The 17,164-nt window shown below is 37.4% G+C and overlaps 1 protein-coding gene across 1 annotated transcript in view; it reads right to left on the bottom strand.

Annotated features, from left to right (window-relative positions):
- COL28A1 (collagen type XXVIII alpha 1 chain) overlaps nucleotides 1–17,164 on the bottom strand; it is a 162,238-nt gene that overhangs the window by 121,044 nt on the left and 24,030 nt on the right. Inside the window, exons 9-11 of the mRNA XM_002818208.5 lie at nucleotides 16,544–16,588; nucleotides 12,571–12,615; nucleotides 11,465–11,518 (exon numbers count right to left, since the gene is read on the bottom strand). Coding sequence (XP_002818254.3) covers nucleotides 11,465–11,518; nucleotides 12,571–12,615; nucleotides 16,544–16,588 — 144 coding nt within the window. The remainder of the gene's footprint in view (nucleotides 1–11,464; nucleotides 11,519–12,570; nucleotides 12,616–16,543; nucleotides 16,589–17,164) is intronic.

Here is a 17,164-nt window from a genome sequence, read left to right as displayed (position 1 = left end):
ACCTACTGTTTATCAGCACTGCCCAGACATGTTATATACATTATCTCATTGAATTTTCTAACAATCATAGGAAATAGGTTTTGGGGTTTGGGGTTTTTTTTCAAACTCCTGGCCTCAAATGATTCTTCTGTCTTGGCCTCCCAAAATGCTGGGATTACAGGTGCAAGCCACCACACCCAGCCCTTCATGCATGCAGTCACAGGGAAAAAACCATGGCTTTGAATCATTTGGTCTTGTAGAACCTTGGTTCTATCATTTACTAACAATTTTAGCTTTTGCAAGATCTCCATATGCAAAATGAGGATAATTATATCTGCCTTGTAGCATTGTTGAGAGGATTCAAGATATTGTCTGCAAAACATCTAAGTCATAACCAGTCACACAACACCTGTTTAATATGTATAGATTTAATTGTTATTCACCAGACCTTTTTTGAGCACCAAACTAATAATAGGTAAATAACAATTTATGTCTATAATTGAATATCAGGTTACCTAATTACAGACATAAATCAGATTGCACCTGCACTTTGCAGAAGCTTACAATCTGGCTGGAGAGACAAATGAATATAAAATAAAATACAAGCATGTGAATTGGCATAATAAAGATATTAACAGAATACATAAGACTCTGAAGCAGTAATGTTTAATTCTACCTTAAGGAATGGGGAAAGTTTCATATAGTAGAGGAGATGTTTGATCCGAACAAAGAAGTAGGAATCATAGCTAATCTGATGGAAAAGAAAAGAAACAAAAGTTACAGAAGAAGAAAGAGTGAGGCATAAAATGATGTTAAATATTCTAGAGACAGTCAGCAGCCCTGTGAGCCCAACAGGCTGGAAACAAGGTGACACTAGGGCCACTGTCTGGAGCAGCATGGTCCAATGCAAGTAGACAGCAAGCCACATTTGTAATTTTAAATTCTCTACTAGCCACATTAAGAAATAAAAAACAGGTAAATTATAATTAATAAATTTTACTTAATACAAAATATTATCATTTTGACATGTAATCAATACTTTTTAAAGTATTAATTATTTTTTTACTATCTTTTAATGCTAAGTCTTTGAAATCTGATGTGTATCTTATACTTACAGCACGTCCCAATTTGGACTAGCCACATTTCAAGTGCCCAGTAGACACATGTGGCTACCTTATTGGGCAGTGCGGTTTAGAGTGATTAACGAGGTTGAAGGCTCAGGTCAGAGCCATGAACAGTACCAACATTTAAGTCAGGTGGGAGTGGAAGAATACAAAAATGTCTCGTGGGGAGTTGGGGAAAAAGAGAATTTCAAAAAGAGACTCATCATTTCCAAAGATAAATTGTCATATTTCACTCCCCAATATAGTCATCTTCCAGCCCTTCTCACCTCAGGGAAGGGCACCAGAATCCCTCCTGTGTCAAACGGGAAACTAGGGGTCATTTGTGACACCTCCCACTCCCTCTGCCACCATATGCAATGCATCCCAACACCTATCAGTATGCCTCCTAAATATCTCTCAAATCCATCCACTTCAGTCCTCTACCACGCGTCTCCAGTCTACAGCAAACTGATAATACCTCTTGTTCAGAGTACAATAAAGTCCTTAGTACTCTACTCGCACCCACTCTAGCATGCTCCAATTTATTCCCTCCATTGCTGCAGAACAATTTTTTAATTTTAATTTTAATCTAAGTAAAACCTTCTGAGGCCTTTCCCTAAGATAGAGCTCCTTACAAGGCCCTGCCTCACCAATCCATCTGTCATCAGTCACCTCTTCATTCCCTACCCCAGCAACGTTGGCTTTTGTTGAATTCCTTGTACTTGCCTTGCTCCTCCTGCCACAGGATCTTTGCACAGTCTATTCTGTCTCTCTGGGATGCTCTTACCTCTCTCTTTCATAGTGATGCTTACCCTTCAGATCTTATTTTAAGTAGCATGGCTTCAAGAAGGGTTTTTCTGATAAGATGAAATCACTATTTTAGTATTGATAGCACTGTTTTCCTTTTTTTTCTGAGCATTCATTACAGTTGTAACTTTGCATTTAATGTTCTCCATCTCCTCCTCACTAGACTGTGGGGATGATGCATATGATTTTGTTCAGCTTTGCATTCTCAGTGTTTAGCTCATTACTATCATTCACTCAATCATCCATGCACCAGAAATTTACTGAGCCTTGACTAGGGAGCAGGGGCTCTGCTAGCTGTGGGAGGTCAACAAAACTAGAAAGCTGTTCTGGGCTAAGGGAGCTGTGGGTCTAGAAATGCTCCTCTGGAGTTCCCTGTGGTTCGCTTAAGTTTTCAACTAGGAGCAACTGTATATAAATTACATAATGATATCAAGTAACTATTACACAATTTCTCCTACCAATTCACCCAGACACAATTAATCTTTTTTTTTAGCTGAAAGAGTAATGAAACCACAATGAAGAGGAAAATTCAGCTGAGAAAACCAAGTAACACTCCCTATCCCTGGCACTGATTCTAACCAAAAGCAAATCCTTCATTTCTCTAAGATAATACATAACAAATGGTTATCCAAGACTGAATTATTTGAGGACAGAATAATAATACAATTATGAACAATTTTATCATATTTTCTTAACATTACAAAGATGTTTTAGCAACTTTTAAAAATCATTTCCCAGATATGTATGGCACCAACTTTAATATTTTAAGTTTTATTGCAAATATTCTAATACTTTCCAAATGGAAGAAAATGATGGATGAACATTTTGTAGGTGCAGAATGGTTCAAGTATGGCCAGGATACATTCTCAGCTGAAACTCAGTGAAGTGATGACTGTGTACAGAGACTTGGGAGAAAGGTCAAGAAAGCCTCCTTTTGGAAAGAGAGAGGAAGGAAAGAAGGAAGGAAGGGAGGGAGGGAGGGAGGGAGGAAGGAAGGAAGGATCAATATTTATCAAGTACTTGTTAAATCAAACTCCATTTTTAGCACCAAGTTTCTCATTTCAGAGGAAGTGTTGTGTTATAAAAGGCTTGTTTTTAGAAAATTTATCAGAATAAACTTGGTCTACATTAGTATAAAGACAGTTGTCAAAATACTTAACTACTTAATTAAAATTACCAACACATATGGCACTTACTACGCAACAAGTGCTGCTCTATGTGACTGACATGTATTAACTCATTTAATCCTTACCACAGCTCTAAGAAGTAGCTACAGTTATTAACTTACTGCATGGATGAGAAGATTGAGTCATAGGGAGGTAAAGTAACTTGCCCAAATCATACAGCCAATAAAATATAGGACTGGGTTTGAAACCCAGCGGTTTGATGTTAAAGCCAGTACTCTTAATCACTATGCCAAACTACCTCTTGAAACTTTTTAATTCTTCTTTTAAAGTATTTCAAAAATTGTATGACTGCAGACTAAATTCCTATCTTTATTACAGGATGAAAAATACAAAAGTCATATAATTACAATCTACTCATAACTGAAAATCCATCATATGAAGACAAAGCATCTCTAAAATAAAATATAAGCCAAGAGGAAATATAATTTATCCAAACTGATGCACATGCTATTTCAGGTACATAAAGTCTACTTGGTTGTCACTTAATGTTAAAAGTAATGTAAATTATAACTGGCAATACTGTGATCACACAAGGTAAATCTACATATAAACTGGTAAGTGAACTGTACTGAGTTTGGAACCACTATTATGTCAAATCTCCAACTAAAATCTTTTTTGAATACCAGCTATTCAGGTAAGAGAGAAAGTCCAGTCCATATACTCTACCTACTTGTGCTTTCTAAAGCAGAAAAAACTCCATAATAACAATGAATTGGTGAAGAATATAATAAAAATTATATTGAACCACATTTTAGTAACTTTTAACTCACCTTCTAGAATGCTACTAGGTTTAACCACATGAAATTGACAATATTTGATCATGTTTGGCCTACAAATATGGCAATTCATGTGTTTCAATTAATAGGAAACTCATACTTCATTATATAGAACAAAATCTAAGAAAATGCAAGTCATTTTCTCTAAAAGGAAGGACCAGTCAGCAGCCGATTAGGAGAGCTTTTGAGAATCGCAGCTCTAGAAGACACTGTTTAGAATCCTCCAGCACAAAATGAGTTGCTGGTAAAAATTCAGGGTGGACATGCTCCATTAACCTAAAAACAAGGCCATTGATTTATGAGAGCAGATGGGTGCATATGACAGCGTGATAATGTTTCTTAAAAACTTACCCTTGGAGGCTGGGAGGAGGGAAACATGGTGAGTTATTGGTTAATGGGTACAGAGTTTATGTTGAGACAATGAAAAAGTTTTGGGTATAGATACTGGTGATGGTTGTACAACATTGTGAATGTATTTAATACCACTGAATTGCATACTTGCAGATGGTTCAAATCATGAATATTATGTTATTATATATTTTACCACAATAAAAACACCGTTGGAATACAATTAATTTTCTCTGTTGCAAACTTGCTATTGCAACTTACTTGAAATAAATAAGGACATTGATGTAATTACAAAGAAAACATTCTGACATCCCTCTGAAGACACTGCAGTGGCGGATTCTGTTCCACATTAGTGCCCCCTTTGACTATGCTTGCAGGTTAAACTCAGCCACTTTGTGGGAAATGTTGGCAGCATTTTCAGTTCCTTGGTCCATCAGAGCTTTTACCTGACAATCTACACATACACACGCACACGCACACACAGAGTATATATACCCCATCTGCTGAGAACCACATGCATCAGCAATTTGGGAATAGAAATAATCTACCTTGAAGCTATTGGCTGACATCCCACATGTTCTGGCAGCCACTTCAAGTTGTCACTATCAGTTGTCTCATGTCAAACGAGTTAATAAGCTCATTTAGAGTCTTGGTGGGCAGATGTGCATGTAGGTCAAAGCCTTTTCTACAGCAAGAATTGCTGGATTACTAATGATTCTTTCCCTTTAATTAGGCCCAGAACAGAAATAGCATTCAGACTTTGACATCTCTGAAGGAAAAACATTCACATCGTTTGGCAGCTTGGCTATGGGTCTTCATTTAACAGTTATTTATAATTAAAATTGTAAAGGGATTCTTCCTACACACTGAGCAGTCACAACCCTTGTTCAAAGTTGTTATCCTGCCAGAAGAACCAGAAAGCAAATTATTGTTTTTGGACAACTAGAAAAGCTGACATGTTCAAGTACCCTATACTTAAAATAGTTTAAATGAAGCCAAAAATACAGTCATTCTGTTAAGAGAATTGTGAACTTAAAACAGTTTTTTGTTTGATTAATTATTCTTTACGAAGAAATGTAGGTGTCTACATGTTTTCACTTGATTTACTTCACTTCAAGTGATAAATTATAAGGAATTATATCCTGTTACAAATAATGACTTTTTAAGTGGCTGAAAGCAACATCATGATGTTAGGAAATTGTTAGGTTTTTGACTTATATAAGAACTGAAATATATCTACACAAGATGCTTGTCTGAGGAGAAAGTTTAAAATTCTTTATAGTTGTTCATATTTGTGATGTTGAACTACTTCCAACCCACAACTGGAAACATTAGTTATGTTTAGTAGGTTGACCTAGCTACTAAGCTAATTTTGAGCCAAACCAAGTACTTAAATAATGACCAAAACAATAATGTATTTTTAAAACTACTAAATCTTCGTTAGTGATTTCTATTCTAATGAAAACACTGACATAGAAAATGTAAGACTAAGTTGTATACAAGAAACTGTAAAAGATACAAATTAAACCCCAAGTCTTCATGCCACTTTTAGAATAAAGTAGAAGTAACACATTGGATTGTTTAACGCACAGGAAGCTTTTGATGGAGTATGTCAACACTGTCCTGTTTGTCTCTATTACCCAACTATGTTAGAAAAATGGTCAATATTCCTGACTGCTACAACCTTCTCTCTGGTTTTCTCCACAACTCATTGCCATCTCCTTGACCCTTCTACTGAAATTATTCTTTTGAATCTTCCCAATGACTTCAATATTGCCAAATTCAGTTACCACATAGGCAACTGCCCACATAACCTGTCTTCAGTATGACACTGTTGACCACTCATGCCATTTAAAACCTTTTATTCACTCATTAATTCAAGAAATACTTGTTGTTTCATGTAACTGTGTGTGAATTAGTGTGCAAAGCAGAATTTTTGAATCTCCCAGATAGTGGTGTTCCTGACCCATTGTTCCCAAATCTTCTGATTTAGACTTTTCAAAAATAGTGATAGACCTGCTCATATCTGTCCAGTTCTTCTGCCAATGGTTCCTATATGAAAGACTAGGAATGTTTAACAGTATAATACATAGAAGCTCAAAGGAGAGAAACTTGATTAGCACACTTCCAGCTCCCAGAAATATCCACATATGCATTCCTAATATCATATCTGAAAGGAAGACAGCCTGTCCTCTTACCAAAACCCTTTTTCATAGAACACTTTGAAGAAAACAGGATGTTGTGTAGGGATGTTTAGCATGCTTACAGTTTTAAGTTCAGGGTCTGTACATCTAGCTCTTGTTTACTTAATCTCCCCATTAGTATATCATTAACCTGAAAAATATATCCTTTGCTTGGGAACCTCAAAAACTGGGATGGAAGCTTGAAAAAGTAGGATTCAGAAAAGTAGGGTATCCAAAAACTGGGGTGTTGTGCAAACTTCAGGGTGAACTAAATGTATCATGTATTACCCTCATCACCCTCATTGCAATGAACTCCTCTTCAAACATGGTTGTAGTTCATTCACTAATAGTAGGTCTTTTGTCCATTTTGGATGAATGTTTGTGTCATTTACCCTGACCATATCCATTTATTAAACTGGGCCAGTCTAGTGCTATTTCTCTATGGATTTTCTTAATATCTCAGAAGCTTAAATTGAACATAAAGTAAGACCAAGTCTCATAGGTAAAAGAATGCTAAGTTTCTTACACTTGACTGTACAGCAAGAAGAAAACATTTAGGACAAATGTCCTGCAGGAATATTATGAGCATCCTAGAGTAGAACAATGGAAGGAGTTAGGAGAAGGGAGGCAATTCATTTTTTAAGATAAATATATAATATTGCAGTATTTTTTAACTGTTTGAGGATTAGCATATGGTACTTTCCCTTGGGAAAAAACATCAGGGATATCTCCTTGTGCCCTTTCGGCCTTGAAGCTCTAATGCTGGGATACTTTGAAATGTCACCAGCTGCTTCCTGCACACGCCACTGTGCAGTCCCTCCTCCCAAGGCACAAAGAGAGTCTTGGAAAGAGTGGATTTGCATGAGATTTGAGAAGGAAATGCCCTTCAGAAATAACCTCAGAAAGACATCAAGAAAATGGCAAAAATTACCTAATATAGGCTGGGCAAACCCAGTGTTCCACTGTGTTGATTTGTTCAAAATTAGTTTTGGTAACTTGTCCTCTGTGACTTGAAAGGCCTACCAATCATGAGCCATTCTTGCTAGTAATTAAAGGCCTTTTTCAAGGGTCACATGTGATTGCAACCTGAGCCACGATGACAGCCCCATGGAAGGCAGCGGCATTGGGTTTTTAGGGGTTCAGTCTTTCCTCAGAGCACAGCGCTGTCTCCTGAGTCACAATTTCAGTTTGGTCTCAGGGATAAGGCTTTTTGGGCACTTGTGTGATTACAATTCTAACTGATTTCAGAGACTATTGAGATGTTCCCTTTTTTTTCTTTTGAGACAGAGTCTTGCTCTGTCGCCCAGGCTGGAGTGCAGTGGTGCAATCTCGGCTCACAGCAACCTCTGCCTCCCAGGTTCAAGCAACTCTCTGCCTCAGCCTCCAGAGTAGCTGGGATCACAGGCACCCGCCACCATGCCCGGCGAATTTTTGTGCTTTTAGTAGAGATGGGGTTTCACCATCTTGGCCAGGCTGGTCTTGAGTCTTGAACTCCTGACCTTGTGATCCACCTACCTCAGCCTCCCAAAGTGCTGGGATTACAGGCGTGAGCCACTGTTCCTGGCTGAGATGTTCTTATGAATGCCACGAGATGACCTTCGTGTGTGGTAGAGGATGAGGTGGACTCTGAGCTAAGGCTTCTTTCTGAGAAACATCTATGTTTTGTTGCTAAGGCAACAAAGTCATTCAAGGCAGACTAGGAGCTACTTTACATGTGGAAAGTATTATTGACAGAAATAATTTGTGAAAATGGGCCACGAGCACATTTTTTCCTGATTTAACACATGCATTTTTTTCCTTTTGTTCTTCGGCCAACTTTTCTGAAAACCCTTTAATGAAGAAAAGCCAATCCCTAAGCAACATAAAGTGAGTGTAATTCAACAGAAAGACCATTTGTAAATTCGTAGACATAGGCAGGCCCTATCTAGAACCTCTCTTGGAATCTTTGCAAATGTTACAAGTCTAAAGGTTTCTATTTTAAGGTCTTATGTGAAATATAATATTTGAAAATGCACAATTAGCATTACTGTTTCCTTTCTCCCAAGATATTCCCTTCCTTTTTCCTGCACTTTCAGATGAACATTAAAACCCAGGAGAAATGCACCTTTCAACAAACCGTTGTCCCTAGCCAGAGTCCACCAGAAGGGAAGACAGATAGAACTTCCATACTGTCAAAAAGAAATGCATTTATTTTAGGCCAAATATTCAGGAAATTCAGCAATTTTTCCTAAAGGGATAAATATAATATGGTAGCTAAGAGCAGACTTCTGGGTTTCAATACTCAGTCTGTCCCTTACTAGCTCTGTAGACTTGGACCCATTGCTTAAACTCTTTGTGCCTTAGTAGACTAATCTGTACAATGGAAATAAGAATAGATCATGTCTCAAAAGGTGGTATTAGTATTAAATGAGCATTTAAAACTTTACCTATACATAATAAATATATAATAAATAAATGTTAGCTACTATAGAAGTTTCAAAATAAATAATCTTTCTTGTGCCCATTAGAGAATACAGAATTACTGAATTTTAGAGGGTTTCTTTGCACAAATTGCAAAAGCAGCTTCTTTTAAAATTGTCTAATAAAATGATAATGGATAAAAATAAATGTCACTATAAAATATTATTTCCAGATTGAGGAACAAAAATAGCTTATTACGTCTTCAAAGTATAGTACATTCTGGGAGGCAAGATGAAATCATTCCCTGAAAACTGACTTTTATGACAGTACACTAATAAGTGTATAAAATGAAAAAAATAGCTAATGATCAATATGACATGAATCTCCAGCTAACAGACCCAAAGAGCAGTAGAAATTATATAGAAGTTAATAATAGTGTCAAAGTAAGAATCAAGACCTTAAACCAGAACTATGACTAGAAAGAAAAGGAGGAACTCACGCCCACTTCACAGACTCCCAACGATCCCCAACATTATCTAGAAATTGACAGCTTTTCGATTGGCAATGAACTTTGTTCACTTGGCAGTGAACTTTGTGATTAAAACTTAAGTGGCAATTTTATGTCATGTATATTTTACAAAAGAGAGGCCCTTGGGAAATTGAAGAAGTGCTCAAATGCTTTTGGAAAAATGACTCCTTTTATGATTATGCTGTAAAAGTCAACGACAAAGTGCTATTATGTCAGAAAAATTATAACCAACCCCCCAAAACATACTTGATGCATTATTAAAAATTAATGCACTGTTGAAATTAAAGGCTAAATTTTATTGAAATATGTTTTTAACCCTAAGTGATAACACTATTAGACACAAAGAATTGAGCCAGGTATGGTGGCTCACACTTGTAGTCTCAACTCTTTGGGAGGCCAAGGCAGGAGGATCCCTTGAGGCCAGGCATTCCAGACTCAACTGGGCAAAAAAGCGAGAGCCCATCTCTACAAAAAAAAAATTTATAATTTAGCCAGGCACAGTGGTATGTGCCTCTAGTCCTAGCTATTTTGGAGGCTGAGGCAGGAGAATCGCTTGAGCCCAGGAATTCAAGTTACAGTTGGTTATGATCATGCCACTGTACTCCAGCCGGGGGAACAGAGCAACATCCTATCTCTAAAAAAGAGAGAGAGAAGAAGAAGAAGAAAAGGAGGAGGAGGAACACCTTTTTATGGACCATTCCCTACCATACCACCACAACTGCCAGCAACGACCTGCATCACCCAAAGCTGCAGGCACTATTTCCAGGCCAGCACCACCTCAGTGCCCTCCACAGATGATGAGACCTCACTGGGACTCTGCCTCAGGCAAGCCATTTGATCTCCAGGCTTTATTTCTCATTTCCAAAATGAAAATGCTAAGCCAGTATGATCTCTAACATCCCTAGTGGCGCAAATATTCTATAATTCCATCACTACTGCAAACCCCAGCTCTGATCCCTGACTGTAAGCCTCTTTCTCACAAACATGAAAATTATTATCTTAGGTAATCAAAGAATTCTAAAAATTGTGTGGTCTGTCAAAATATATATTTTTTTCTTACTGTAAGATTGTACCTGTAGCCAATGCAATTTTAAACTTCTGCTCATCAGTATTCAACAAGGCCATTTCTTTCCCCAGAGAGAATTAATCATAGGCAAGAAGTGAAAAAGACAGTTTCCCCAGATGAAGCCTAAGCACATGCCTGCTGAGAAGCCCATTCTATTTTAATTTGCCAATTAAAAGTGGCCTGGTAAATCACACACTGTCATTATCTCATTAAAAATATTATACTGTCACTCTACTCTCTTTCCTCTCTCTCAAGTAGCCCAACTGCTCCCTACAACTTCAGTTTAATATCACCCTTAAAAAGCTGGCTTTCTTTATGGTCAGTTGAGGATGGCATCTTCTGCTTTTATTACTGCCATAAATTCCATACCACTCAAATCACTAAGTCGACACCATTTACTGGATATTTACTATATCCATGAAATTTACTAAACATTGAGAAGAGTTAAAAAGGAACTAAACAGCTTGTTTTAGCAAATTAATGGTCACTCTCATTGGACAAGAGAGCCTTATAACCAAGCCTTTAAAGATCCCTCCCATCTGCATCGTTTTGTTCTGCGTGGCTTGTATTCAACCCCTCCCTATCTGTCTTGGCTGGTTTTCTGTGGACTGATACTACAAGCATGGTGCTGATGGTTGAGATTTCCCTGTAATTAAAAAAAGCTTGATTTCTGTTGGTATAACAATTGTAAATTTCCTTCCCCTATAAAGTGTATATTGAGGTGGCATTACATTTGAGAAATAGAGTGGTTTGAATTGTGTCACTTGTTATTGCTTTTTGGTTTCTAATGAGCCATAAAATCAATAAAAGTCAGGAGTAAGAAGGAAACACAGCAAAGATTCTAGATAATGGCTTATAGTTAACAATGCCCCTCTTTGAATAATATAATAATAAATGATAAAGGTATGCTGCTAACTTCCTGAATACACTTGGACTTGATTCTCTGTATACATCTGCAGGTTATTATGCATTTCCAAAGGTACTTCCTCAAAGAATCCATTGACTTTTACCTAATAAAACATACATTACCATAGTGCACTAGGGGAAACACACTCTGCCTTGTCTTTAATCAAAGAGTAAGATTACCTTATTGCCTTGAAACCCCTTTGGGCCTGGGTCTCCTGGAGGTCCACTAATTCCCTGCTCCAGGATGAAAACCAAGAATTAGTTCTGTGTACAAAAGGCCAGCAGGAATGAATCATTCTTTAGGGTCCCTAGAGATCCTGGCATTCGAAGTTAGACTGTGTAACTCAGAGCTAAATTGAAATCACATTCAATCGAGAAGTGGGATGAGATAAAATTTCTTGTGTCAAATAAGTAGTTTCTAAAATATCACTTATGCTAAGAGCAAACATTTAATTAACGAGATGTTTGTTTACTAAACCTGTGTTTCCAATGTTATTCCAACGTTCTTGACTCCTTTTAAAAAATATTTTGCCAGTTAAGTATCTTCTTTTTTAAAATATCTAAGGCATATGTAACTGACGTTAGAGCTTCCAATGAACCTGTGATAACCAGAATTACTGCCTGGCTCTGACATTTCCAGGCTAAAGCAAAGAAGTTAGTGGTTAACTAGATGGTGTCTAGGAAATTCTGGGTAAAATTATAATTTTCTGTAGGCTTTTTGAAATACTGAAATTAACTGCTCACACAGAGCACCATTATAACTTTAGAAGAGATAAGTTCCTAGGCTAGGAAAAGATTCAAATTATTTTCTGAAATCTATGGATGTCTAACTTAAATGCCTTAGAGAATCAGTCCATATTATAGAACATTATCTGTAGTTATAGAACAATAAAAATATACTGTGATTTAGATAAAATGCATAACTTTTTCAACTACATTATAGTAGAAGTGCAAAAATAGTTACATCCGGCTTTTAACCACTTTGACTTTCCATCTTTCCAGACTCTTAATTTTTTAACTTCATCCCCTAAGCTACTCACTAATACTTGCCTGTTGGTACCTATCTTTAGGGAGTCTTAGTTAAGTTAATGAAAACATTAGGGAAGTTGTTTCCAAAATTTATTGCACATTGGCATCTTCTGGGTATCTTAAACAATATTAATGCCTGGCTTCAATCCCCAGACATTCTGATTTAATTGGCAGAGGGTGCAAGTGGGCAAGGGGATGATTTAAAAGCTCCCCAGGTGATTCTAATCCAAACTTAGATTTGGTTTTAACCCCCTTACCTGAATTCCTCTGGGTCCCTTTGGTCCATATGGCCCTGGGGATCCCTGTGGAATAAAATTGAAAATAAGTCTCTCTAAATATACATCTTCAACGTGCAGTGATTTTAGGTAGGAGGGAAGGAAATGTGTTCTCGGTAATTGCCATCTTCCCTGGTTATCTTAACATCAAAGGCAATAAACTGAAATAATCCTAATTAACAAGACAAGTAGGAGTGTCAAACTGTCCTTCAGTAAACAATCTCCACGAAAATACCATTTTAGATGTTAGTCCCTTGCCTACATATTGACATTTTGGTCATTTTGGTTAGAGTAAAGAAATTATAAGATTCCTTAGAGGGCTATAAACTTATTGGAATATTATTTCCTTCCAACAGGGTAATGTCAGTTAAATTAACAATGTAGTGCATTTCCATGCTATCTAGATCACTCTTTTGCTCATCTTCAAAACATTGAACTTGGCAAAACACTGTTTATATTCAATACTCTTCTAATAGAAAATATTTCATTCTGTCCCATAACCAAGAAACCCCTTAAAATTTATTTTGTGAGGGAGAACATAGTCTAGTTTTTATTTCCCGAGATTTCCACTTTTTTTTTTTTTTGCTTATCAAAGTATAACCTGTTAACAATTGACACACTTTGACAATTATAGAAACACATAAATAAACAATTTGAAAAATCACAGAGAAGCAAATGCTGTTAACATTTTAGGCATATTTTCGTCCAGTTTTATTCCCAATAGATTCCTCTTCAAATAATGTGATCAAAGTGTATGTCTGATTTTGTGTCCTACCTATTTGGCCTTACACTGTATCAAAAATATTTTTCCGGCCGGGCGTGGTGGCTCACGCCTGTAATCCCAGCACTTTGGGAGGCTGAGACGGGCGGATCACGAGGTCAGGAGACGGAGACCATCCTGGCTAACACGGTGAAACCCTGTCTCTACTAAAAATACAAAAAATTAGCCGGGCGTGGGGCGGGCGCCTGTAGTCCCAGCTACTCGGGAGGCTGAGGCAGGAGAATAGCGTGAACCCAGGAGGCGGAGCTTGCAGTGAGCTGAGATCGCGCCACTGCACTCCAGCTTGGGCGACAGAGCGAGACTCTGCCTCAAAAAAAAAAAAAAATTTCCTTTTTCCATGTCATTAAAAACTCATAGTAAACAGATAATATTCAAGAATAGGGAACTACCATAATTTATTTACTCATTTCCCTAGCTTTGACCTAAGTAATATTATAATGAACATCTTTATGTATAAATCTCTGCCCAGCTTCTGATTCACTCCTAAGAATAGTCTCCTAGAAGAGGATGACGGAAGCAGAGACCATAAGCACATTTAAGGCTCACTGGCTGTCCTTTGTCTCTCATGCCATATATAGAAATAGAGAGAAACTTCCTCCATAAAGTTTGTTAATCATTTCCACTACCTGAGTATGAGAGAGTGTATCTTCATCTTATGATCTCTCCATCAACAATTAGTATTATACATTACTTCACTGTTTGCTAATTTGATAGGTGATATAATACTTTTGTATGTTTGGTTTTGGTTGTTGGTGTTGTTGTTGTTGTTGTTGTTGTTTGAGACAGGGTCTTGCTCTGTTGCCCAGGCTGGAGTAGCTCACTGCAGCCTCTATCTCCCAGGCTCAAGCAATCTTCTCACCTCAGCCTCCCTAGTTGCCCACACTGGTGATATAATACTTTATTGTTTTATTGTTGGTTTTGTTTTGTTTTTGAGATGGAGTCTTACTCTGTCCCCCAGGCTGGAGTGCAATGGCACAATCTCGGCTCACAGCAACCTCTGCCTCCCGGGTTCAAGCGATTCTCCTGCTCCAGCCTCCCGAGTAGCTGAAATTACAGGTGTGCACCACCATGCCCGGCTAATTTTTGTATTTTTAGTAGAGATGGGGTTTCACCTTGTTAGCTAGGCTTGTCTCAAACTCCTGATCTCTGATGATCTGCCCACCTTGGCCTCCCAAAGTGTTGGGATTACAGGCATAAACCACCATGCCCAGCCTATTTTGTTTTTTTTGAGACAGGGTTTCACTCTGTTACCCAGACTGGAGTACAGTGGCACAATGACAGCTCACTGCAGCCTCAACCCCCTGGATTCAAGCAATCTTCCCACCTCAGCTTCCCAAGTATCTGGAATTACAGGCACATGTCCAACTAATTTTTAAATTTTTTGTAGAGATGGGGCCTCACTATGTTGCCCAGGCTGGTCTCAAACTCCTGGACTCAAGTGATCCTCCCACTTCGGCCTAATTTTAATGTATTAATTTCACTTATCTGATTGCTACTGTATTCGGATATTTTTCTTATTTATTAGCCATTTTAATTTCCACTTCTGTATCTCTTCATGTTGTTCATATGTTTTTCTGAATAAACTTGTGTAAACTCTTTGTGTCAAGGACTCTATATCTCATCAGTTCTAAAATACATTTTTTCACATTTTCATATCTCTGACATTGGGTTATATTTTACAATCAATTGCACCTTACATTTATAATTGGCAGTGGGCTTTTTTTTGTTATTCCTTTTTGGTATGGAAAATAATGGGACATTTAATAATCCCTGACATCTTAGTCAATGAAATATGATATCCTTTGTCAGCCATTTTAATTTCATCTAGTTTTCCCAGGTATTCTTTGACTTTCATTTCTATTCTATTCTATGTGTGTCCCTTTTTCTGTATTTCCAATATCTAGGTCCATCTTCCATGTTCAGTTATACTCCAGGAAGAATCTATTCATTTTCACATTTCCCATTTTGACCAGAGATAATTACTAAGCCTACCTCTTGCAGATCCACCTGACCTTTAACTCTACAGTAGTTTAAAAGCATTCAGAAAGTCTCAATCTATTTAAAGTGCTTAGTTCCATGGGCCAAAGTCATTATCTCACCCTCTTCTCCTAACCTTCTGCCTCATTTTCTCTCCTTGACTCCCTTCCAGAATTATAACATAAAAACTGAAAAAGTTTGGTATTTTGGTGGCATGATGTTAATAGTTCTTAATATAATGAAAACTATTTATTTTTACTCTGTACTTTTTTGGACACTTTAACATCATGTTTCAGATATACTCTCTGTATATATTTGGCCTTTTGAGGAACTCTTTAACATACTTAATATTATTTCCAAATTTAAGTGCTTTCATTATTGATTTATTGATTTATTGATTTATTGATTTTTGAGACAGAGTCACTCTGTCACCCAGGCTGGAGTGCAGTGGCACGATCTCGGCTCACTGCAACATCCGCCTCCTGGGTTCAAGCAATTTTCCTGTCTCAGCCTCCTGAGTAGCTGGGATTACAGGTGCACGCCACCATGCCTGGCTAATTTTTGTGTTTTTAGTAGCGATGGGGTTTCACCGTATTGGTCAGGCTGGTCTCAAACTCCTGACCTCAGGTGATCCACCCACCTTGGCCTCCCAAAGTGATGGGATTACAGGCGTTAGCCACTGCATTCAGCCTATATTTATTTTTTAAAATAAAGGTGAATATCTATCCAATTGTTTGTGACTACATTTTCAAAATTCCAAATCTCTATGTCTAGTTGTACCACACTGTTTATAACTATTTCACTGACTTATTTCAGAGTTCTTCACACTATTTTGGAAAGTGCCTGTTTTCAGTGTTTGCATCTGGAAAGCAGTTCTACTCTGACCCATCTGCAGCTTTAATTAACTTTGCAGGTTAAATAATTCTTTTTACCATAACATTCAGTAGGCGTGGCCTCCAAGGTTAGGGTGTCAGAAAATGAAGTCTTAATGGTCCATAAAAAAGGCATTTGGGGGTTCTATTATTGAGTTAGGCATCACTTTGTTTTCTACCACATGTTTTACAGATGTGAAAAATTGAGCCATTGATTCCAACTCTAGTAGTGAGATCACCATAATTCAGCCCAGGAATTTCCCCTTAAGGAAATGCAACCCAAAAGGGATCACAGCTGTAAGCATTTTAAAAACATGTTCCTTACTTTGTCACCTTTTATTCCTGGTTTACCACATTCCCCACGTTCACCCTAAAAAATAAATAAGTGAAATAAATAAGAGAACACTTGTAGTCATTCACTATTAAGAATGTTTGTTTGTTTGTTTTTTAAATTCCCAGCAGACTCTTGTAACATAAGCACTCTTTTGGTTTCTACACAATCTTAGCCTCAATACTGTGGGTTGTATGGGCATTGAAATCTGATTATTTTTACCCACGAGTCATCCTTAACTTGACAGAAACAAATCAGGAACAATGTAATAAGGTTTGACATTTTTAAGAAATGGATGAAACTAGAAGAAAAGGAACCTAGTATCTAACCACATATTAGATGCCCTTATGCATATATGGTTTAATTGAATCCACATAACGGCCCAAGGAGATCAGCTTTATCTTTCTTATTTTATAATTGGGAACATTTAAACTCAACAAGATAACTTCCCTCTATCAAATAGCTAGTAAGTAAAAGAATCAGAGTCTGAACCCAGATACTTTAACTTGGAATTCCTATTTTTTCAAGAACACCATGCTTCAGCCTGAGTACCAACCTTGATCACCTAGTAGTGTTCACCTGGAGAACTGTGAGAGAAAGGTTCTGAAGTGAGAT

Source organism: Pongo abelii, chromosome 6, assembly GCF_028885655.2.
Source record: "Pongo abelii isolate AG06213 chromosome 6, NHGRI_mPonAbe1-v2.0_pri, whole genome shotgun sequence".
NCBI lineage: Eukaryota > Metazoa > Chordata > Mammalia > Primates > Hominidae > Pongo > Pongo abelii.
This window is presented reverse-complemented; position numbering and strand designations above follow the sequence as displayed.